The sequence below is a fragment of the Notolepis coatsorum genome (genome assembly GCF_963971535.1).
Source record: "Notolepis coatsorum genome assembly, chromosome: 2".
NCBI classification, from domain to species: Eukaryota; Metazoa; Chordata; class Actinopteri; order Aulopiformes; family Paralepididae; genus Notolepis; species Notolepis coatsorum.
In genome coordinates, this window is record NC_140166.1 from 210,562,471 (window position 1) to 210,588,804 (window position 26,334).

Sequence of the window (26,334 nt, forward strand, 5' to 3'; positions counted from 1 at the left end):
TGTACAGTTTCAACGTCAAATGTATATACTCTCTTTTTTAGACTCTTTTTGTATCACAAACAGTACTGTATTTGCAAATCTGGTGTGTCATCATAAATGTATGTAGCAGTACAGTACTGTCTATGATTATCAGTCTGTATGTCGTGTATGTCATAATTATGATGAATTGAAAATGGGGGACCCTGATGTAAACAAGACGAAAGTCTTTCTCTGGTCTGCATCCCCTTAACAATTGCGTGTATTGAGCTGTACTGTAGTCTGTACCTATTCTGCAATCTGTTAATAAAGTTTTCAATCAATCAACCAGTCAGTGGCGCACATTGCGCAACTCATCGGACCATCCTCCCAAAACACGTGGGCATTGTTGCCGGAAGTGTTGCTGCCAGTGCGGTTTGTCTGCACGCTTCGAAGCAGACTTTTAAATACTTTCTACACTTTCTCAATCTCAACCTGCTACAGCTACACCATGCCGTCACTTGAGGCCTGGTACATGGACGACTCCAAAGAAGACCAGAGAAAGACGCACAAACTGATCCCAAACCAGCCCGTGTCTCTGGAGGAGTTGAAAAAGCTGGGGGTCTTCCACTGGAAGGTAAAGAAAGTAACGTCAGTCCTAGACTGACTGATGATATTCCATAATATTCCATAGATTATAATTCCATATACAGGCCGCAGTATTCTAATGTTACTTATCGTTTACTCAGTCGATAATGCATTGCTTTGACTGGCGAGACATATGGCGAGACATGTCTATCTGTATGTCGTGTACTCGTGTATGTCATGTTATGATGAATTGAAAATGGGGGACCCTGATATAAACAAGACGAAAGTCTTTCTCTGGTCTGCTTCCCCTTGACAATTGTGTGTATTGAGAGCTGTACTGTATTGTACCCATTCTGCAACCTGTTAATAAAGTTTTCAATCAATCAACGTGCCGCTCAGAATCCCGCTGCTCTGTGAGGAGCCACTCTGTCTTGGCTTAGAGTGGATCAGAGGCTGGCATATGCAGCCTTGTAACATTTTTGTTTAATATTGATAAAATTGGTAAACCTAAGTTTTGTGGTCAGAACTACAACCCACCAATACAGAACTTCTTCAGTCCTACACTCCCTCTCGGTCACTCAGATCCTCCTCTTCCTGATGTAAACAAGACAAACGTCAAGGATTCAATATCAAAGAGACGTTAGGGACTGCAACGTTCTCTGCTTCACAGAAACATGGCTCACACCGGAGGTTCCAGACCACGCAATTCAACCGGCAGATCACTTCTTTATCCATCGCAAGGATCGGACATCAGCAGAGTCCGGTAAACAACGTGGAGGAGGTATTGCCTTCATGTTTAACAAAAATTGGAGCGATCCAACTAACGTGAAGGAATTATCCAACCACTGCTCCCCAGAACTATATATATAACCATCAAGTGTCGTCCTTTCTTCCTCCCGAGGGAGTTAACGGCGATCGTCCTGATCGGAGTGTATATTCCACCGCAAGCCAGCAACAAGGTTGCGCTCTCCAGACTCCACGACGAGGTAAATAGAATACAAGTGGCGATGTGTTAACGCCGCCATTTTAGTGCTGGGAGATTTCAATAGCGCCAATCTGAGAAAGGTATTGCCTGACTTCTATCAGCATGTGACTTGCAACACCAGAGGCGGTAACATCCTAGATCACTGTTACACGCAATTTAAAGGTGGCTACAAGGCTCATTCTGATAGTGGCTTTGGTAAATCAGATCACACGTCCATCTTTCTTTCACCAAAGTACAAACAGAGAATTAAAAGTACTCCTGTAGTCTCGCGAGAGGTGCAGAAATGGGATTTGACGTCAGAGGAGACGCTCCGGTCTGTGTTTCACTATACAGACTGGAATGTGTTCCGCGACACAGATAACATTAATGTCTACACGGAAACAGTGCTGGACTATGTTTGTACTAGTTCAAGTTCTTTAATAGTTGTCATACAGAAGTACAGAATACTTTCATACAAAATGCTTCTTACTGTTACGCTCCAGAGACTGTGCTAGACAAGATAGTATCAAATAACATAATAACATAATATAGCATGAATTTAGAAGAAGAAAATGAGGTCACAGTGTTCGGTATAGACATATGTACAATGTTCTGAGTTACCATATAATATACAATACACAATACTATGCAGTGTACTAATGTACAGTACTATCTAGTGCAAAGCAGAAATGGGATGAGGTACAATTTTAGGTACAATTTACAGTAAGGTGTACGAGTTGTAGTGCAATCCTTCATCCATAAATATAAAGTGTGGGGAGTGGGTGCTACAGTGTGTTTGTTTAAAGTGGGTGTGTGCTATAAAGTGTGTGGAGTGGGTGCTACAGTGTGTTTGTTTAAAGTGAGTGTGTGCGTGTGGATGTGTGTGCTATGTGCGTTTGGTGGTTGTTGTTGTGTAGTGTTCATTCATTGTTTGTTTAGCAGCCTGATGGCCTGGGGATAGAAGCTACTTCTGAGTCTTTCTGTGCTCGCCTTGAGACTCCTGTATCGCTTGCCTGACCGCAGCAGTTCGAAGAGGCAGTTGTTCGGGTGACTGGAGTCTTTAATGATTCTCTTAGCCTTGCCCTTGCAACGCTTGTAGTAAATGTTCTGGAGGGTGGGGAGCCCCCCTCCAATTGTGCGTTCGGCTGAACGTGTCACTCTTTGTAGTCTGCTTTGGTCTTTTGCAGTGCTATTCCCAAACCAGGAGGTGATGTTGCCGGTCAAGATGCTCTCTATTGTACATGAGTAGAAGTTCTTAAGGATCTTCTGGCTGACTTGGAACTTCCTTAGGCGCCTGAGGAAGTAGAGGCGTTGTCGTGCCTTCTTCACCACACTGTTAATGTGTGTGGTCCATGTCAAGTCCTCGGATATGTAGGCTCCGAGGTACTTGAAGCTGTTGACTCTCTCAACCGGTGCCCCGTCGATGCTGAGGGGGCTGTAGTCCTTGACCCCCGACCTCCTGAAGTCCACAATCATCTCCTTTGTTTTGCTGACGTTCAGGGAGAGGCTGTTTTCCTGGCACCATCCCGCCAGGACCTTGACCTCTTCCAGGTAGGCCCTCTTGTCGTTGGCAGAGATCAGGCCCACCACCACTGTGTCGTCAGCAAATTTGACGATTGTATTGCTACTCCGCTGAGCCACACAGTCGTGTGTGTACAGGGAGTAGAGGAGGGGACTCAGAACACAGCCCTGGGGGGCCCCTATGTTGAGGGTGGAAGAAACAATCCCCACTACCAAAATGAAAGTTTACCCAAATCAAAAACCCTGGGTAGACAAATCCGTCCGTGAAGCTCTGAGAGAGCGCACCAAAGCATACAACGACGGCCTAGTGGCAGGCAACATGAATGACCACAAGGTGGCGCGATACAACGTAAGGAGGACAGTGTCAGAGGCCAAACGGCGCTACAGGGATAAAATTGAACTCCAGTTTGAACAAGCTGACTCTAGAGCTATGTGGCAGGGGCTCAAAACGATGACAGACTACAAAGGCGCCTCCCTCAAACTGAACAGTGACATCTCCTTAGCAAATGACCTCAATACCTTCTATGCGAGGTTTGATGCTGGTAATAACAACACCAGCTCACAAGCCACGGCAATGGGGGGGGGGGGGGGTCGGCTGCTGATGGAGGCGCAGTGTTCAGGGTAACAGAGCATGAGGTGAGGCGGACCTTTAAAAAAGTGAATATCAGGAAGGCAGCAGGACCGGACGGCATCCCCGGCCGCGTCCTAAAAGTCTGTGCCGACCAACTGGCCCCAGTATTCACTGACATATTTAACCTGTCCTTAGAACAGGCTGTCATCCCCACCTGCCTGAAGAAGTCCACTATTATCCCTGTACCCAAAAAATCCAAGCCTGCTTGCCTCAACGACTACCGCCCTGTAGCTCTCACCTCCATAGCCATGAAGTGCTTTGAGAAGCTAGTAAAGGGCTACATCTGCTCCTCCCTCCCCATCAACATGGACCCCCTGCAATTTGCATACCGCCCCAACAGGTCCACGGAGGACGCCATAGCCCATGTGCTGCACACAGCAGCATCACACCTGGACAAGAGGCAGGGGAACTATGTGAGAATGCTATTCATCGACTACAGCTCGGCATTCAATACCATAGTCCCCTCCATACTCATAGCCAAGCTCAGGGACCTGGGCTTGGGCTATGACCTCTGCCAGTGGGTCTTGGACTTCCTGACTGGCAGACCCCAGGTGGTGAGAGCAGGCAACTGCACCTCCTCATCCATCACCCTCAACATAGGGGCCCCCCAGGGCTGTGTTCTGAGTCCCCTCCTCTACTCCCTGTACACACACGACTGTGTGGCTCAGCGGAGTAGCAATACAATTAGGCCTGCCGCGATAAGCAATAAATCGATTAATTGCTGCGATAATTAAAATGAATGCAATGATTTTGACGGGCGCGATTAATTGCTATTTGCGCGTTTGTTTTAATGAGGCGGAACCAGTGCCCCTTCAGTCACTGTCCGTGTTGGGAGGCGGGCCGCTGACGTTACTAGAGTACAGCACGGGAGTTCCGTGGGGCAACGCCACATAGACATTTCTCAATAGTGTTGCTCCTTTTAACCAAGTAGCATTATTTGTAGTGTAACGTTAGCTATTTTTAGACCCAAGTAGTTACTCGCTACTGCCCGGAGAAACTGGACTGCTAAATAAAGATGAACGATAGAGCTTTGATTCTCATTCCATGCTAACAACATTAGCTAAATATCTAACAAACGAAATACAACGTATAGCATAGCTACAAGTACAACACAGAATAACGTTAATACAATTACATGCATAATTGTTTACAATGAACGGGTGGGGCTAGTCCAAGGACTGGACACGGGGACAAGTTAAACATGAATTAATTTATTATAACACTCCGGTAGTTTCGAGTCGTGCTGCAGTGCTTACGCACCACAGCTATTCTATTACTGCTTTGACGCTTCCTCCTCATCGTTGATTGCCTGTAGTAGCTGCATCTAACGTTAGTAGCTAACGTTAAAACTAACCGAAAGGTAGTTGTTCACCAACAATTTGTTTTATCATTAGCTCAAAAACAGAACCGGACGAGGCATGTTGTCGGCTCATAGTTTCTGCTTAGGATAATAACAACAATACTTCCGGTCCGGTCGGTGGGCTTCAAAATAAAAGTCAAACACCGGAAAAGACGGAGCGGTGGGCTTCAAAATAAAAGTTTTGGGAAATAAATTTATCAAAAAAAATTCTCTAACCCGTCGCAATAATATCGCTTATCGCGATATTTTCGGGGGCAATTAATCGCCCAGCAAAATGTGTTATCGTGGCAGGCCTAAATACAATCATCAAATTTGCTGACGACACAGTGGTGGTGGGCCTGATCTCTGCCAACGACGAGAGGGCCTACCTGGAAGAGGTCAAGGTCCTGGCGGGATGGTGCCAGGAAAACAGCCTCTCCCTGAACGTCAGCAAAACAAAGGAGATGATTGTGGACTTCAGGAGGTCGGGGGTCAAGGACTACAGCCCCCTCAGCATCGACGGGGCACCGGTTGAGAGAGTCAACAGCTTTAAGTACCTCGGAGCCTACATATCCGAGGACTTGACATGGACCACACACATTGACAGTGTTGTGAAGAAGGCACGATAACGCCTCTACTTCCTCAGGCGCCTAAGGAAGTTCCAAGTCAGCCAGAAGATCCTTAAGAACTTCTACTCATGTACAATAGAGAGCATCTTGACCGGCAACATCACCTCCTGGTTTGGGAATAGCACTGCACAAGACCGAAGCAGACTACAAAGAGTGACACGTTCAGCCGAACGCACAATTGGAGGGGGGCTCCCCACCCTCCAGAACATTTACAACAAGCGTTGCAAGGGCAAGGCTAAGAGAATCATTAAAGACTCCAGTCACCCGAACAACTGCCTCTTTGAACTGCTGCGGTCAGGCAAGCGATACCGGAGTCTCAAGGCGAGCACAGAAAGACTCAGAAGAAGCTTCTATCCCCAGGCCATCAGGCTGCTAAACGAACAATGAATGAACACTACACAACAACAACCACCAAACGCACATAGCACACACATCCACACGCACACACTCACTTTAAACAAACACACTGTAGCACCCACTCCACACACTTTATAGCACACACCCACTTTAAACAAACACACTGTAGCACCCACTCCCCACACTTTATATTTATGGATGAAGGATTGCACTACAACTCGTACACCTTACTGTAAATTGTACCTAAAATTGTACCTCATCCCATTTCTGCTTTGCACTAGATAGTACTGTACATTAGTACACTGCATAGTATTGTGTATTGTATATTATATGGTAACTCAGAACATTGTACATATGTCTATACCGAACACTGTGACTTCATTTTTCTTCTTCTAAATTCATGCTATATTATGTTATTATGTTATTTGATACTATCTTGTCTAGCACAGTCTCTGGAGCGTAACAGTAAGAAGCATTTTGTATGAAAGTATTCTGTACTTCTGTATGACAACTATTAAAGAACTTGAACTTTCTCTGGTCTGTATCTATAGGCTTGTTCAAGATGGATTTCGGTTTGCCTCGACTAGTAGACGAGAGTAGCCGAGTGAAGCCGGGGGAGGAGTTAAGAGGGCGGACACTGCCGATTTCACGAGAGCCCCTCGCCTAGTCTCGCGCGGCAGATACGCTTTCACGTCACCACACACACATTACACACCTGTCCAGCTCATTATAATGCGATGGCCGTGTGCAAAATTAGATCAGATTCAAATGTACAGCACACCATATATTGCTACAGTGGAATATACTGTCTATTCATATACCATAATGTATACCATCTTGTTGCGCGCTCCTGGCCGCACGCACACACAACACACTGCTGTATGTGTGTGTGTGTGTGTGTCTGACAGCTTGAAGTTTATCATGATGATATGATGATAAATTGATAACGCATAACATAATAAAGTTTTCAATCAATCAAACGTCTCATAACTCCCTGGCTGTCACATGGCTGGTGACTGACAACTTTTCTGAACCAATAGGCGCTTTGCGCGACCGTAGCAAGTCGCTTCCCAGCCGGGAGGCCTATTGCTTAATGACAGCCCTACAGTGCTGCTTTTGCTTCCGCGTTTTCCCTGATTGGCTGCGCCATGCCCCGCGGCAGGCGCGGCAACCGCAGAGCAGAGCGGCAGAGCGAGCGAAATTAGGTAACCGCCCAAGTAATCCGCCATGATTTTCATTCGGCGCTTCAGCTCACCTGGCAGAGCAGCGGTCCTGCGGTCCTGCGATTCGTTGTTGACGAGTTCGAATCCCATGATTTTTTTTTTTTTAACGTGATTTTTTTTTTAACACGTATTCTTTCGCCGGTTAAGGTTAGGCATGGTTAAGGTTAAGGTTAAGGTTAGGCATTGTTTCGGAGTTGGTTAAGGTTAGAACGGTTAAGTTTAGGCGCTGTTAAGGAGCTGGTTAAGGTTAGAGTTTGTCTAAGAGAATGGCAATATTCTTTCTATGTTTAAGGTTAGGCATGGTTAAGGTTAAGGTTAAGGTTAGGCATTGTTTCGGAGTTGGTTAAGGTTAGAACGGTTAAGTTTAGGCGCTGTTAAGGAGCTGGTTAAGGTTAGAGTTTGTCTTAGAGACAGCCTATTTCCGCACTGCCGCTCTCCCGCGTTGCCGCGGTCACATGGTCAAATTGTCACATTCTTGCACTGTAGGGCTGTCATTAAGCAACACGCAGCTGGGAGCAGCCGGCAGCAGCCGGCTGAGAGGTACTGTGGAGCCTCGCTCTGATGGCTGCGCGCGGCTCGCTCCCACGGGAGTTCCGCGCCTCGCCTCGTCAGTTTTTCAGAGCAAATCGGACAACATTCTAACCGTCATGCAACGCGCTTGGCGAGGCCGTAGTAAAACCTGCGCAGATCTGCGTCCGCCTATCCCATCTTGAACAAGCCTAATAGGCTTGTTCGAGATGGATTTCGGTTTGCCTCGACTAGTAGACGAGAGTAGCCGAGTGAAGCCGGGGGAGGAGTTAAGAGGGCGGACACTGCCGATTTCACGAGAGCCTCTCGCCTAGTCTCGGCATGGCAGATACGCTTTCACGTCACCACACACACATTACACACCTGTCCAGCAGCTCATTATAATGCGATGGCCGTTTGCAAAATTAGATCAGATTCAAATGTACAGCACACACCATATACTGCTATAGTGGAATATACTATTCATATACCATAATGTATACCATCTTGTTGCGCGCTCCTGGCCGCACGCACACACAACACACTGCTGATTGCTGAATAATTCTGTTTTGCATCAATATATATATATGTATACTGTGTATATTGAGGCAAAACAGAATTATATATACAGTATTGAGGCAAAACAGACGATGCATGTGTGTATGTGTGTGTGTGTGTGTGTGTGTGTGTGTGTGTGTGTGTCTGACAGCTTGAAGTTTATCATGATGATATGATGATAACGCATAACATAATAAAGTTTTCAATCAATCAAACGTCTCATAACTCCCTGGCTGTCACATGGCTGGTGACTGACAACTTTTCTGAGCCAATAGGCGCTTTGCGCGACCGTAGAAAGTCGCTTCCCAGCCGGGAGCAGCCGGCTGAGAGGTACTGTGGAGCCTCGCTCTGAAGGCTGCGCGCGGCTCGCTCCCGCGGGAGTTCCGCGCCTCGCCTCGTCAGACTTTCAGAGCAAATCGGACAACATTCTAACCGTCATGCAACGCGCTTGGCGAGGCCGTAGTAAAACCTGCGCAGATCTGCGTCCGCCTATCCCATCTTGAACAAGCCTAATATCATTGTGTGTATTGAGCCGTACTGTATTGTAACCATTCTGCAACCTGTTAAATAAAGTTTTCATTCATTCATTCATTCATTCATTCATTCATTCATTCATTCATTCATTCATTCATTCATCCATCCTTCCAACTTGTCACTCCCCCTTCCTGTCTGACTACCATGGGATCCAGAGCCTGTTCATTCTGGCATATTCACTTTCATTTTAAGTTTATTATAACTGCTCCCCTATGTAACTATGTAACGCTGTAATACTGTGTTTTTACTGTGTGTAATTGTATTTGTTTTTAACCCTGTACGGTAGGGGTGTAACGGTACACAAACACCATGGTTCGGTACGTACCTCGGTTTTGAAGTCACGGTTCGGTGCAGGTTTTTGTTTTCGGTACAGTGGGGGAAAGTTTGGCTTTCCATGTTCCACTCAGGGGTGATGTAGTGTGCAGTAACTGTCAACGAATATTATATATTGAAATTAATAATCGACTTGTAAAGAAAAGAACAAATAATAATAATTATATTAGATTGTGAAAAAAACAGCCCCCGGTGGGCCGTTAACATACCGTTGTATTTGTTCGGTACACACTACAGCCGTTCGGTACGGTATGGTACACACTGAAACGGTTCGGTACGGTACACACTGAACCGGTTCGGTTCGGTACGGATACGTGTACCTTTACACCCCTACTGTACGGCGACCTTGGGTGCTCAGAAAGGCGCCTTTAAATTAGATGCATTATTATTATTATTAGAATACCAGACAGACATAGCTAATGTCACTAGACGCCGAGGGTTCAAGTTCAAGTTCAAGTTTGTTTATTATTTGTCATAACAAAATACAGAATACTTTATGATGAAATGCTTGTTTCTGTATGAGCCCCTGATAGTGTGACATGGAAGCACAAGATACAACACTCGGGTCTGACCTGTTGTAGGCATGAGAGACCTGAGAGACCTGTTGTAGGCATGAGAGACCTGAGAGACCTGTTGTAGGCATGAGAGACCTGAGATACCTGTTGTAGGCATGAGAGACCTGAGAGACCTGTTGTAGGCATGAGAGACCTGAGAGACCTGTTGTAGGCATGAGACCTGTTGTAGAATATGCTGGTAGACGAAGTAAGATATTTCAGTGCATCAGCGAGACAGTATCTTATCGTCCAGCTTCTTCAGTAGATCCATTGTCCGATCACTTCCCCCCCATGGAGCGATTTGTTCTGAAACAATCCTGTCTGACCCCCCCCCCCCCCCCCCCTGGCTGTGGTGTGTTGAATCTCTGTGATAATTACTTGCTCAGAGCTTTCGCAGCTTCCTCTGGGGCATCATAGGTGCTTGTATCATTCTTTCCTGAGTGAAATAAAACCCATTTACCTTTTGAAAATGATCACACTGATCTCAGACCGGTCTGTCGGGTGTTCCATTGCAAATTAAATGCACACCACGATGGAACGCAGAGTAGCGTCTTCTCTTGTGGGTTTATTCAGGAGGGATCTATGTGCAGCAACGGTGTTTAATCAGTATCTATTCCAAGCTGCTCTGATAAAAAGCCGCTCAAAAAGCTCATCATGCTGTCACCCTCGCTCCTCCTACACTATCTCTCCCCCCCCCCCCCCCCCCCCCCGTTGCATTCGGAAAATAACGTAAGTTGAGAGTCCAGGTTGTATCCAGGTTGTATTTTTTTATCCACTTTTTCTCCTTATTTTCTATTTTTCTTCCATCCCAATTTTCGTGTTTCCAATTCTCCCCTCCCCTGTCTTGAACGTTGCTCGCATATGCCCCCCACTGGTCGGTTGTAGGGAGGATAGAAGCCTTGCATCACGTGTCCCCTCTGGTACACGAGGAGGCAGCCTGTCACATCTTTTCACCTGCTAGTGCGGACTCTCATTGGCGAGGTGTAACGTGTGGGAGGCTCACACTACCCCCGCCATTTCCTGTCTCTGCTGTGCAGGCGCCCTGACCGACCTGTAGGAGTCGCTGTCCACAACGTCCAGATTCCTTACCACCCATCGACTTCCACCCGCTGGCTCTGCCAATTGAGCCAGTATGACGGCCGGCCCAAGCCGGAGGCAATGCATGATTTTAAGTAGCCAAACATTATACTATGAAAACTAGTTGATGATGATAATGCAGAGAAACATTACTACAAAAATGTACTATTACCTAAATATAAAGAAAAAGTCATCATTAGTGAAGATTAAGCTATTTAGAATATAATATAGAATAGAACATGCAATGCAAACTAGTTTGGTTCCAGATCAAATATAATTCAGTTAATATTTAATTTTTTTTTATGGAACTGAGATTCCTGTAGCGCCTCCCAGAGGGGAGGAGGGCAAACATTGTGGTTGGAGTGAGAGGTGTCCTTGACGATATAGCGTGCTAGGCTTGAGCAATATTTCAATTCCTGATGATATTGCTTTAAGAAAAACAACAATAACTTATATTAGTGTCCAAAAAAGATAAGAATTGTGACTGGAAGTCTTATTGTTGTTTTCTCTAGAGAGGAACACCGTGATAGATTACAGTATTTCCAGCCTCTAATCAACCCGTCACCTGCTGTTCCGTGACTTCCCTCTGCGTTGTGTTTGTGTCATCTGTGATGGTTAATGGCAATCTTACTGGCTGTCCCACACTGTATCACCCCGTTGGTACATCCGTAATCAGAAGAATTAACACGAAACGATTAACGAAACGTTGGTATCTTTCCTTGATGGTGATGTTTATTCCATAAACTTAGACTTGTACAAGATGGAACAGATTGAAAGTCTTTGAAAGTCTTTGAAGAAACTAAATTCATAATTTTTTTTATTTTTTTTTATTGGTCTTTTTTCCCCCTCCATTTTCCTCCGATTTTCTCCCATCCCAATGTTAGTCGTATGCCAATTCCCAGTCCCTTCCTGGTCGCTGCGCTTTACCCCCCACAGTCAGATCATTTGGGAGAGTGGAGGCTACCACGTGCTTCCTCCGACACACGTCCAGCCAATCACCGCTTCTTTTCACCTGGCAGCGCGGATTCTCATTGAGAGGGCGTAGCGTGTGGGAGGACCACACTATCCCCCTCACGTCCAATCCGCGCTTAGCAGGCGCCCCGACCGAACTGTAGGAGTCGCTGTTTACAACGACCCGGACCCACCCCGCCAGCTTCTCCCACCCTCTGATACAGCCAATTGTATCAGTGCAGACGGCCAGCCAAGCTGGTGACAACCCCGGAGCTGTGAGCTGGATTCGAACAGGCGAACCAAGCTCACAGCTCCGGGGCTGGTGACGAACGCAATCTCCGCTCGACCACCTAACCGCCTGATAAATTCATAATTCTAATGATCTCTCTTGATGGTTGCGGCCTAGATCCCTAAACCTGTCCTGTTAGCCGAAGCTATCTGTTCCCTTAGCCGAAGCTAGCTATCTCTCTACCTCGTGGTCTTTTCCCCTCCCCCAGCCCTCGTTCAGCTGGAGCTCAGCTGCTTTTTCGAAACGCTTATCTGCTAATCTGCTAGACTGACTCAACCCGGAAGACACCCCAGCTATAACGTCTTTTCCCTAGCAATGGCTGTTAGCCATAGCAACAACCTCTCTCTTAGGGCTGGGCGATATGGCCTCTAAATTATATCGCGATATTTTTTGGCCATATCACGATACACGATATATATCGCGATATTTTTACATTTGCTCTAAAGCACTTAAAAATGCTTGATTTAACCCTTTGATGCATACAGTCACGCCAATATGATGATTATAATAAGTCCCTGCAACATATGTTTGCATTATTAAACCATGAAGATGCTTTAAAAAATAATTTAATGAAAATGTACTAAGAGTAGTTGTTGAAAGCTACAGGTCGCCTCTATACATCTCAATCACCTACTCGAGATATAAACCTGCGGCCGCTCGATATCCCCCGGCGAGGTGCTAAACTCGCCAAGTTCTCGAGTCAATTTACTATTTCTGTCTAGATTACTTCAAGTCACTGGTCTTGTGATATCCAGTTGATATGAAATGTAATCATGAAGAGTTGTTAATCTCTTCTTGTTTGAAATAAACCGAATATTTTGTTTAGGAGAACTATTATATCATGTAATAAAAATAATATTATTATTATCATTATCATCATTATCATCATTTTACGAAAGGGCTTGTAATACTGCTCATTTGAAAGCTTGGTTGTATTACTACTTTTTTAATAAGTATTACCACTGTACTAACACGTAATCATTGTTTGCACTCCCCGGCCTTCTTTGTCCCCCTCCTTCAACGGAACCGACCGTCTGACCCTGCAGTGATTCAGACGGTCGAGGTCCCACACAAGACAGAGTCAGTCTGGACACAGAGACACCGGAACCCGCAAACAACACTCATCTACATGCTTAGTATTTCTTATCAGTACATAGCATATACATATATAAATATATATATTTTAGCTGAAAAGCATTAACCAGTCAATTGATTCAATCTGTATTTCAGGACATAGTCACCTCAGAGGAAATCAAGGCGCGGCTGGTATTTGCTGGCAGGGATCAGTCCAAGAACTCAATGGATTATAAAAAGTCATCTTTATTTCAATGAAGTTACAGAAAAAGACTAAATAAAAAATATCCATTACAGTTTAAAAGATTATATAAAAACAAAACATGTCATCTGCATCTTGGTCTTCCAAGTCACACACTGGTAAAAACTTCAAAATCTCTCAAAGAAGTCTGTAGGCACCATTCTTCTTCTCTCTCCTTCTCCGTGTAAAAAATCCTCCTGTGCTCTCGCCAGTTGGCCCTTATAAAGGGCCCCAGGGTCTCTTCTGCTTATTGGTCCAAATACAGCGCTGTCACCGTGATGTCATTTCACCAGCCAGTCAATGCACAATACGTAGGGTTCTAGCTCTCCTCCCATTTTAGTCATTACCTCTACTGGGAAAACCCCATTTACCTCAGAACATGAATGCCTCTTTGTTGGAGAAGTAACAGATTACCTTGTGTTGGAAAATACCCATCCGTTACTTAGCAGAGACCAGAGGCCCCAAGGTTGTCTGTCACATTCCTCAGTGGCCAAACAGTATTGAAGCGAAAGCAACTCACATCTCCAGCATGAGTACATAGTACATAGCCCAACACATACTACAGATATATACAGATACACATACATGTATAATACAGTACATATATATATAGCATACAGTGTACACACATATATGCACATACTTGTACCTATCCTTGTCTACTCCATGCAGGGTGTGACAACCTGCTGTGGAAAGCACCCTGCTCAGAGATGGCATTCCGAAGGGGCCCCCCTTCGTTCTCACTCGCCCCAACTCAAGGGGATGCAGACGAGGGAGACTGCTGGCTATATAGTACATAGCCCAACACATACTACAGATATATACAGATACACATACATGTATAATACAGCACATATATACATAGTATACAGTGTACACATATATATGCACATACTGGTTTTATTCTATGCAGACAGGACAGGGTTAAACTGTGCCGACTTGCTCTCAGCTCAGGCCTAGATACTTGTTCAAAGCGTATATGCATATATATACGTATACGTATATATATGTATATATATATATATATGAATACATATCACATCTAGACACCTACAGTAACATATGCCTAGATTTAAAACAGATATATACAATAAACCTATTAAATCATACAAGGGACAGAGAGAACAGGATGTCATTTATACAAAGTGTCACTTAGTTGGCTGTGGCACTTCACACATACGATACTGGTATAGGGTTCAATTCCCTGTTCTACCTAATACCATACAACTATTCGGTCTCTCTCTCTTTGTCTATGTCTCTTTCCTTCTCTCCATCTCTGTCTGTCTCTCTGTCTATATCTCTGTGTGTGTGCGTGTGTGTGTGTCTCTCTCTCTCACACTATGTCTCTTTCTTTGTGTGTGTGTGCGTGTGTCTCTCTCTCACACTATGTCTCTCTCTCACACTATGTCTCTCTCTTTGTGTGTGTGTGCGTGTGTGTGTGTCTCTCTCTCACACTATGTCTCTCTCTTTGCTGGGGCTCACATTCCTCAGGGTGCCTCCCTTCTGCATGTGGTCTGTGAAGAACAGACCCTTCTTATGGAGATTTTAAAGGCTCAGTTCCATTTGTTTTAAAAGTAGAGCCAGCATAAAGCTATCCTCCAGAGTTCAGTTTAAAGATTATACTGGTCACATAGGAACGACTCAGGATGTCATTGTCCAAGAGTGTCACTTGTTCTGTGACACTTTACACCCCCTCTGTCATCCTGGTCGGTCATTTTCCATTGTCTTAATAGCGTCTGTACTGGGGGACGAGATGGCGATTGTGGGGTCACGTGGCTGTGACTCTCCACACCCCCTCTGCCATCTTGGTACCTTGTTACCCTGGTAGCCGGCGGGAAGACTTGCATCTGTTGTTCCCTGGCTGGACGGCTCGACAGGATAGGAGTCACGTTGTTGCTTGGTATCCGGCGGGAAGACCTGCATCTGTTGTTCCCGGCCGATGCACCCAGGCTGTTGTCGTCTTCGTCATCTTGGTCATCTTGGTCATCTTGGTCATCTTGGGGTCACCCCCTCTGACCTCTTGGTTTTCCCCCATAGTTTGAGGTAGGTTGATTTGTCACTTATCGGGCGACCCCCACGGGTTCCCGAGAATTGTAGCAGCAGTCCTCTATTGAAGTGTGGTTGGCCTGGTCGTGTGACCCTGTCCGTAGGCCTCGCAGGACATCACAGATACAGTCCACAGAGGACTAATTTCTCTTCTCTCTTTCAGGTCCATTCAGGGCTCTCGTCGCCCTGTAACCTGGGTCCAGGCCGATGTCTCTCTGTCCGGTCTGGGAGGTCTAGGAGGTCTGGGAGGTCTGGGAGGTCTGGGAGGTCTGGGAGGTCTAGGAGGTCTAGGAGGTCTAGATGAGGACCTTGAGGATGCTCTGGAGCTTGACCTATCCCGGTCTTCCTCCAGTTCCGATTTCTGACCTGAGTCAGTATATTCCTTCTTGCCATCCGCTGCGTCGTTCGCTGATTCCGGGGGACCGCCCCCCCGTCTAGGAGTGTGGCACTGATTCAGGTTTTGTCCCTTTACCAGCGCACCTTTACCAGCGCACATTGTTCACAGATCCTTCGGACTGTTGTTTCCGTCCACTTCCTTCTTGCACAGGGGGTCTACCCTGTGTTGTACTTGTCTCGGTCCAGACTGGGTAGTTAGTTACTGTTTATGTCTGGTATTAGTTCCGGCTAGTTAGCCAGCTTGTAGATTCAGGCTATGTAGCCTCTTATAGACTCAGCTCCTGCTGATAACACCAGCCTGTATTATTACGCCGGTTCCATTTCCGTCCTAGTAGCAGGACTTATTCTGATTTTAAGTAAACATTAGGTTACTTCTGGTTGAGGTGACCTGGTACCTATTTTTTCTACTTAGGTTTCGACTGTAATTACGTTACTTTTTAGTCGTGAGTAAACTTTTACTGCTATCACAGAAATATACTTTAAGTGTGATTCTTTCTTTGAGTAGAACCTTCTACGTCTTTTGACTGTAAGAAAACATTACGTAACTTTTTAGTCGTGAGTAAACTTTTACTGCTATCACAGAAATATACTTTAAGTGTGATTCTTTCCTTGAGTAGAACCTTCTACGTTTTTTGACTGTAAGAAAACATTACGTAACTTTTTAGTCGTGAGTAAACTTTTACTGCTATCACAGAAATATACTTTAAGTGTGATTCTTTCTTTGAGTAGAACCTTCTACGTTTTTTGACTGTAAGAAAACATTACGTAACTTTTTAGTCGTGAGTAAACTTTTACTGCTATCACAGAAATATACTTTAAGTGTGATTCTTTCTTTGAGTAGAACCTTCTACGTCTTTTGACTGTAAGAAAACATTACGTAACTTTTTAGTCGTGAGTAAACTTTTACTGCTATCACAGAAATATACTTTAAGTGTGATTCTTTCTTTGAGTAGAACCTTCTACGTCTTTTGACTGTAAGAAAACATTACGTAACTTTTTAGTCGTGAGTAAACTTTTACTGCTATCACAGAAATATACTTTAAGTGTGATTCTTTCCTTGAGTAGAACCTTCTACGTTTTTTGACTGTAAGAAAACATTACGTAACTTTTTAGTCGTGAGTAAACTTTTACTGCTATCACAGAAATATACTTTAAGTGTGATTCTTTCTTTGAGTAGAACCTTCTACGTTTTTTGACTGTAAGAAAACATTACGTAACTTTTTAGTCGTGAGTAAACTTTTACTGCTATCACAGAAATATACTTTAAGTGTGATTCTTTCTTTGAGTAGAACCTTCTACGTCTTTTGACTGTAAGAAAACATTACGTAACTTTTTAGTCGTGAGTAAACTTTTACTGCTATCACAGAAATATACTTTAAGTGTGATTCTTTCTTTGAGTAGAACCTTCTACGTTTTTTGACTGTAAGAAAACATTACGTAACTTTTTAGTCGTGAGTAAACTTTTACTGCTATCACAGAAATATACTTTAAGTGTGATTCTTTCTTTGAGTAGAACCTTCTACGTCTTTTGACTGTAAGAAAACATTACGTAACTTTTTAGTCGTGAGTAAACTTTTACTGCTATCACAGAAATATACTTTAAGTGTGATTCTTTCTTTGAGTAGAACCTTCTACGTTTTTTGACTGTAAGAAAACATTACGTAACTTTTTAGTCGTGAGTAAACTTTTACTGCTATCACAGAAATATACTTTAAGTGTGATTCTTTCTTTGAGTAGAACCTTCTACGTCTTTTGACTGTAAGAAAACATTACGTAACTTTTTAGTCGTGAGTAAACTTTTACTGCTATCACAGAAATATACTTTAAGTGTGATTCTTTCTTTGAGTAGAACCTTCTACGTTTGGTTTTTTTCAAATCTGTAATTAATTCTACTCCAGAGGCACCCGACAGCAGTCATTTCGGTTCATATTCTTTCGGTTTTTGATACCTATTTAAATAGTATAAAGCCCAACTCACTTGAACTTATGTCCTTAGCCCCGGAACCTCCAATCCGTTTTGACAGACCTATAAACCAGTGACTTGGCCGCCCAAGCACCACAGCGTCCTGTATGCTGAGGCTTCCAAGTCCCCACAAATCTGATAGGCCCGTCGGATACAGAGACCCTGATGCTCGCTCTGTCCCCCCGCGTCAAGGTGCTAAGCTTGATGGGAGTTTGCAGAGTCTCAATTTTTTACCCATAGGTGCTGGTGAGTGTACATCTCATGCAGCTGATATGGCTGGTAGGGTGCTAACCCACCAAATGGTTGCTGTCAGGAAATCCCTTCCGAATGAAATAGATTACAAATTCACTTTACTTTACTCTGGGTTTAGAGCAAGGACGGACATCTTTATATATTATACTTAGAATATATACAAAACTTTTGTAGTATTCTATGTCATGTTTCTTCCTAAATGACAATAACACTTTATATTATTCCTCTTGACAGATGAGCTGTATGTCAAGTGCAGTTTGCACTTGCTTGAGTCACTTGTGTCAGGGCCCCAGAGGGTAAGGATACTATTGATTCTCCTTCCGGGCTTTGAATTCCTCCCTTGTTGTCCTCACCTCTGCTTGCTGTTCTGGGGTTAGTGCGGCCCACTCGTCTGCAGGTAGGTATTGGTACTTCTTTTTCCCTGTTCTGTCCTTGGTTGTTTTCGGGGGGAACTCCTGGGAGGCCCCCCTTTTGTCAGATAGCATTTTAACTTGGTCATACAGCATACATTCGATACGTAGCTGGTCTTGTGACCATGCTGCGCATCGGGCTGCCAGTGGGTTACCCCCTGGGACTCCTCTGAGTAGCTTTTCAAGCAGTGAGCATGATCCTTGCATAGGTGTTCCATTCATGACTGATTCTGCTGCATCATTGAGAGACATGCTCCCGCCTCGCACCTGTGCGATTAGTTTCTCCACCATCTTATACCCTGGATCTTGACCGGGGGTCCTTACTTCTCTTTCCATCAGTTGGTCCATTGAGGCCCTTTCGGGGATCTCTAGTCCTTTGAGATGTCTCAACATGCGAGCTAGCGTCTCGTGTGCTTGTATCTCCTGAGCGAGCATCTGCTGCGCCAGCTTCTCATGAGCTAGCATCTGCTGCGCCAGTTTCTTCTGAGCTACCCGTGCCAGCTTCTCCTGAGCTAGCATCTGCCGCGCCAGCCTCTCCTGAGCTACCCGTGCCAGCTTCTCCTGGGCTAGCATCTCCTGGGCTGGCTTCTCTTGTGCTAGCTCCTCCTGAGCTAGCTTCTGGCGTGCCAGCTCCTCCTGAGCTAGCATCTCTCGTGCTAGCTCCTCCTGAGCTAGCTTCTGGCGTGCCAGCTCCTCCTGAGCTAGCATCTCTCGTGCTAGCTCCTCTTGAGCTAGCTTCTCTCGTGCTAGCTCCTCTTGAGCTAGCTTCTCTCGTGCTAGCTCCTCCTGAGCTAGCTTCTCTCGTGCTGGCTCCTCTTGAGCTAGCTTCTCTCGTGCTAGCTCCTCCTGAGCTAGCTTCTCTCGTGCTAGCTCCTCTTGAGCTAGCTTCTCTCGTGCTAGCTCCTCTTGAGCTAGCTTCTCTCGTGCTAGCTCCTCCTGAGCTAGCTTCTCTCGTGCTAGCTCCTCCTGAGCTAGCTTCTCTCGTGCTGGCTCCTCTTGAGCTAGCTTCTCTCGTGCTAGCTCCTCCTGAGCTAGCTTCTCTCGTGCTAGCTCCTCTTGAGCTAGCTTCTCTCGTGCTAGCTCCTCTTGAGCTAGCTTCTCTCGTGCTAGCTCCTCCTGAGCTAGCTTCTCTCGTGCTGGCTCCTCTTGAGCTAGCTTCTCTCGTGCTAGCTCCTCCTGAGCTAGCTTCTCTCGTGCTAGCTCCTCTTGAGCTAGCTTCTCTCGTGCTAGCTCCTCTTGAGCTAGCTTCTCTCGTGCTAGCTCCTCTTGAGCTAGCTTCTCTCGTGCTAGCTCCTCCTGAGCTAGCTTCTCTCGTGCTAGCTCCTCCTGAGCTAGCTTCTGGGTGTTAGCACTGGCTTGTTAGCCGATGTAGTGCTAGTTAGCTTCCGTCTGGCTACGGCCAGCTCCTGGGTCTTCCGTCTAGCCAGCTCATGGGTCGCACCGTCTGGCTAGCTCATGGGTCTTCCGTCTGGCTAGGGCCAGCTCATGGGTGTTAGCACTGGCTTGTTAGCCGATGTAGTGCTAGTTAGCTTCGCCTTTCTGTGAACGGTCGTTTTGACTGCGCTTCACATCCAGTCTCCCATACTCACATACGGTATCTTTGGGCTAGGTAGCCATCCAGCTCGCCTTTCTGTGAACGGTCGTTTTGACTGCGCTTCACATCCAGTCTCCCATGCTCACATACGGTATCTTTGGGCTAGGTAGCCATCCAGCTCGCCTTTCTGTGAACGGTCGTTTTGACTGCGCTTCACATCCAGTCTCCCATGCTCACATACGGTATCTTTGGGCTAGGTAGCCATCCAGCTCGCCTTTCTGTGAACGGTCGTTTGACTGCGCTTCTGTCTCTCTAAACTGCCAGACATTTTAGAGAGAGGGTTTTCTTTACCCCTTTTTTTTTTTTTTCTTTAATCCAATTTTGCGGGCTCAACCGCTCCACCAGCAATGCCCCCACTATGCAGATGCCTTTAATTTGCCACTGCTCTCCATCGAGGGCCCTACAGATCAATATCCTTTGACTGGTGTATTCTAAAACTCGGTTCTCCGTTTTTTTTTTTTTTCAATATTTCTAGTTTATTTTATTTTGGCTGTTATCTTACCGATCTCAGCCCTAACCCAGGGACGCCATGTTGAAAGCTACAGGTCGCCTCTATACATCTCAATCACCTACTCGAGATATAAACCTGCGGCCGCTCGATATCCCCCGGCGAGGTGCTAAACTCGCCAAGTTCTCGAGTCAATTTACTATTTCTGTCTAGATTACTTCAAGTCACTGGTCTTGTGATATCCAGTTGATATGAAATGTAATCATGAAGAGTTGTTAATCTCTTCTTGTTTGAAATAAACCGAATATTTTGTTTAGGAGAACTATTATATCATGTAATAAAAATAATATTATTATTATCATTATCATCATTATCATCATTTTACGAAAGGGCTTGTAATACTGCTCATTTGAAAGCTTGGTTGTATTACTACTTTTTTAATAAGTATTACCACTGTACTAACACGTAATCATTGTTTGCACTCCCCGGCCTTCTTTGTCCCCCTCCTTCAACGGAACCGACCGTCTGACCCTGCAGTGATTCAGACGGTCGAGGTCCCACACAAGACAGAGTCAGTCTGGACACAGAGACACCGGAACCCGCAAACAACACTCATCTACATGCTTAGTATTTCTTATCAGTACATAGCATATACATATATAAATATATATATTTTAGCTGAAAAGCATTAACCAGTCAATTGATTCAATCTGTATTTCAGGACATAGTCACCTCAGAGGAAATCAAGGCGCGGCTGGTATTTGCTGGCAGGGATCAGTCCAAGAACTCAATGGATTATAAAAAGTCATCTTTATTTCAATGAAGTTACAGAAAAAGACTAAATAAAAAATATCCATTACAGTTTAAAAGATTATATAAAAACAAAACATGTCATCTGCATCTTGGTCTTCCAAGTCACACACTGGTAAAAACTTCAAAATCTCTCAAAGAAGTCTGTAGGCACCATTCTTCTTCTCTCTCCTTCTCCGTGTAAAAAATCCTCCTGTGCTCTCGCCAGTTGGCCCTTATAAAGGGCCCCAGGGTCTCTTCTGCTTATTGGTCCAAATACAGCGCTGTCACCGTGATGTCATTTCACCAGCCAGTCAATGCACAATACGTAGGGTTCTAGCTCTCCTCCCATTTTAGTCATTACCTCTACTGGGAAAACCCCATTTACCTCAGAACATGAATGCCTCTTTGTTGGAGAAGTAACAGATTACCTTGTGTTGGAAAATACCCATCCGTTACTTAGCAGAGACCAGAGGCCCCAAGGTTGTCTGTCACATTCCTCAGTGGCCAAACAGTATTGAAGCGAAAGCAACTCACATCTCCAGCATGAGTACATAGTACATAGCCCAACACATACTACAGATATATACAGATACACATACATGTATAATACAGTACATATATATATAGCATACAGTGTACACACATATATGCACATACTTGTACCTATCCTTGTCTACTCCATGCAGGGTGTGACAACCTGCTGTGGAAAGCACCCTGCTCAGAGATGGCATTCCGAAGGGGCCCCCCTTCGTTCTCACTCGCCCCAACTCAAGGGGATGCAGACGAGGGAGACTGCTGGCTATATAGTACATAGCCCAACACATACTACAGATATATACAGATACACATACATGTATAATACAGCACATATATACATAGTATACAGTGTACACATATATATGCACATACTGGTTTTATTCTATGCAGACAGGACAGGGTTAAACTGTGCCGACTTGCTCTCAGCTCAGGCCTAGATACTTGTTCAAAGCGTATATGCATATATATACGTATACGTATATATATGTATATATATATATATATGAATACATATCACATCTAGACACCTACAGTAACATATGCCTAGATTTAAAACAGATATATACAATAAACCTATTAAATCATACAAGGGACAGAGAGAACAGGATGTCATTTATACAAAGTGTCACTTAGTTGGCTGTGGCACTTCACACATACGATACTGGTATAGGGTTCAATTCCCTGTTCTACCTAATACCATACAACTATTCGGTCTCTCTCTCTTTGTCTATGTCTCTTTCCTTCTCTCCATCTCTGTCTGTCTCTCTGTCTATATCTCTGTGTGTGTGCGTGTGTGTGTGTCTCTCTCTCTCACACTATGTCTCTTTCTTTGTGTGTGTGTGCGTGTGTCTCTCTCTCACACTATGTCTCTCTCTCACACTATGTCTCTCTCTTTGTGTGTGTGTGCGTGTGTGTGTGTCTCTCTCTCACACTATGTCTCTCTCTTTGCTGGGGCTCACATTCCTCAGGGTGCCTCCCTTCTGCATGTGGTCTGTGAAGAACAGACCCTTCTTATGGAGATTTTAAAGGCTCAGTTCCATTTGTTTTAAAAGTAGAGCCAGCATAAAGCTATCCTCCAGAGTTCAGTTTAAAGATTATACTGGTCACATAGGAACGACTCAGGATGTCATTGTCCAAGAGTGTCACTTGTTCTGTGACACTTTACAGTAGTCTACTGACACACTAATAAAAAAAATTATTTACATCTAAGACCATTTATATGAAAACTTGTGGGTGCCTTTTCTTTGCACAGTACTGTGTTTTCTATCCACTTTAGACAAACACACACACACACACACATGTATGTATGTATATATATATACACACTAGTGTGAGAAAATAATAATCACACACAAAGGGATAATGGCTTATAGCAGACTTAATGATTTTAGAATATTTCAGATAATGAAATTAAATGTTTATATCATCAACTATCCAGTTAGTATTTATACTGTAACATTTGGCTACTTTAAATCATTGAATGTAGAGAGAGAGCGAGAGAGAGGGGGCGAGAACGAACGAGAGAGCCAGCCCCCGCCCCCCCCTCAGGTTTTGTTCTAGTTTCGCGTTTTGATCGTCTAAGCTGCCGTAGGTGATGACGTCACACTCGAATGTAAACAGGAAGAGTTTAACACACGGAGATGGAAACTGGATGATATACAGAAACGAATAACCAATAAATATGAAGTTATGCGTTGTCAATATAACCCACCCCCTTTCCTCACGAATGGAACTAGTGTTGTGGAGTCCGCTTTGAGCATTTTCCAGGGTTAGCAGCTAACGCTAGTTAGCTTAGCATAGTCCTAATGGATAACTTGGTTAGCAGCTAACGTTAGCCCATTGCTCGTGTCAATTAAATTGCATGTTATTAAAGGTCCGCGCTGGTCTGTCTAATGAAATTACAACCGCAACATTATGTCGCACTGTACAGCCCTGGTTGTAGGCTAATGTTTAAAAAAAAATGTATCCAATTTGTATGGATTAATTTAGGAGTAAAATGCGAATGAAGGGTTGAAATCACTACTCGCAACCTTGCCCCCAAATATTATTTTCCACTCGCACGGGCCAAATTAAGGGGCAATTTGCGATCATCTCGTCGCAGTGTACAGCACTGATATGGTATCAATCTTGCGTTGATCCAAGAATCCATTCCCCACGATCCGAACGTATGTGTGTAATGTATGTGTGTAACGTATTCCGTTGGTGATGATCGGTGAAAAACAACCCCCCTCTCTCTTTCTACCCTGCCCCCACCACGTCTAAGTGGTAGCCAGAATGCCACAGCTCTCTTGATGATGACCTTGGTGCTGTCTTATCGCTCCCACAGGGCCTGTGCCCAGACCCTGCACCCTGTCTCTGTCTGCTCCTCAGCTTAAAGGCCCTGTCGGTGTTGATATAAAGCCTGAGTGGAACACATACACACATGAGATGCTGTCATCTACAGATATTTACATTATATACACATGTGAAAAACAAGTGCTATCTTTCAACAGGCTGCTTGCTTGACACAGACCATTGCTACAAAGCAAAGGTTACAATCTCTGGGAAGATTCAAGCATTTGGATTCCAGGTTCCAATCAGAATTCACTTATTGATCACAATAATCAATCACTTATTGATAAAGTGGGTGGTGATGTAAATAAGACATGTAAACATGTCTGTGGTCATAGAACTATTCATCCCTGACTGCTTGTATTTACCATTTCCTTGAAACTGGTATTTTTTCAACTGTATCGCTAGAAACCATTTCTTTCCCAGTGTACCTAGTAACTGCCCTGGTACTGCCTTGCCACCATTGACTGTCATGTTAGGCGTATTCAGGGGTCTGGCTATTGTCTTAATCAGACAAGGAATGTAGGATTATAGAGATTGCAGATTCTTCCACAATGCAGGTAACAACAGTGCCAAGCTATGTTAATATTCTCTCTGGACCAGTGGTTCTCAAACCTCTTCATGTCAAGGACCCCAAATTGATACATAATAGGTCAGGGACCCCATCTGAGAAGATAATTGTTGTTAGATATTATTTAGTTCAGAATTACATAACTAGTATCTACTGTAGCCTCCTGTAGGCGGGGATATGTGGAGAGTAGGGATGTCCGATATTATCGGCCTACCGATATTATCGGCCGATAAATCGGCATTAAAATGTGATATCGGAAAATTATCGGTATCGGTTTTCACAATTTTATTTTTTTATTTATTTTTTTTACATTTCTATAACCTTTATTTACCCAGGCAAGCAAGTAAGAACAAATTCTGATTTTATTTATTGTCAAAAGTATGCATAATGTTGTGTTTAATTCCACAACAAGAGATATGTAATGTTAATTACCTGAAATTATTCAGTTTTTTGGGGGGGGAAACCCCGCATATATCGGTATCGGTTGATATCGGTATAGGAAATTAAGAGTTGGACAATATCGGTATATCGGTATCGGTAAAAAAGCCAATATCGAGCATCCCTAGTGGAGAGAATAAAACCTGATCAGAATAGTCATTCTTATGCATTCTATCACTGTACTAACGTCTAGTGAATAAGATATTAGTGAAATTAAACTATTGCCCATCTTGCTGGGGACCCCCTGGAACCCCCTCAATGACCCCACTTTGAGGATCCCTGCTCTAGAAGTGTCTTCCACACGCAGCCTGTGACCTAACCTTCCACTCCTGTTCCCTCAGCTGAATGCTGACATCTATGAGAGCGACCCAGAGCTGGAGAAGATCCGCAAAGACCAGGGCTATTCCTACAATGACATCATCACCATCCGTGAAGACACACTACCCAACTACGAGGACAAGGTAGACTTAAACTACAAATGACATCACCATCCATAGACACACCAACTACGAAGGTAGACTTAAAGTGGAGATGAAGCAGTGAACAATGTGATCCTAGTTTGTTTGTTGTGTACCTTGTGTAAGACAGGGTCCTATAATCAAATGTGAAATCCTGCTTATTTGTCTGAAAAATCAAATATAATTTCCCTGTTTTCGCCATGGGCGGCGCCATTTTGTTGCTGACGTCACGGTGTTGGTTTGGTGTATACACTGCTGGTTATCTGCATAGTAAACATGGACTGTCGGGTCAGTCAAATGTTGCCTACCAAACAACGGGGCCGCGTGGTTCTTTTTGTATTGCTCCTGGCTGTTCAAACTAATTTTACCGTGTGAAAGAGAGGAAAGTTGGTTAATTTCCACAAACTACCAGTGAAAAAAACAGTGTTGTTGGCACGTTGGCTCAGGCTGGCTGCACTCAGGCGGCGCGATCAGCCTGTTGGACAGGGAAGGAGGATCTGCAGCGAACACTTCATTGCCTTGGATTATGTTGATTATTATGTTTGTTTGTCTAATCAGCTGAAGCCTGATGCGGTTCCCTCGGTCTTCGACAGACAGACCGGCCCAGGCAGTTCAACCAGCGTCGCGGAGCATTTAGCATACTGGCTGCCTAGCTACGGTTCAACCAGCGTCGCGGAGCATTTAGCATACTGGCGGCCTAGCTACGAGCATTTAGCATACTGGCTACCTAGCTACGGTTCAACCAGCGTCGCGGAGCATTTAGCATACTGGCTG

General features: G+C 44.5%; 1 protein-coding gene across 2 annotated transcripts in view; it reads left to right on the forward strand.

Moving 5' to 3' along the window:
- The first annotated feature begins 375 nt into the window (after window positions 1-375).
- adi1 (acireductone dioxygenase 1) overlaps window positions 376-26,334 on the forward strand; it is a 36,890-nt gene continuing 10,931 nt past the window's right edge. For both annotated transcript variants that reach the window (XR_014619417.1, XM_084308755.1), the window contains exons 1-2: window positions 376-592; window positions 25,444-25,563. Coding sequence is in view for 1 of the 2 variants with exons in the window: in XM_084308755.1 (XP_084164881.1) it covers window positions 467-592; window positions 25,444-25,563 (246 nt within the window). In the remaining variant the exon portion in view is untranslated. The remainder of the gene's footprint in view (window positions 593-25,443; window positions 25,564-26,334) is intronic.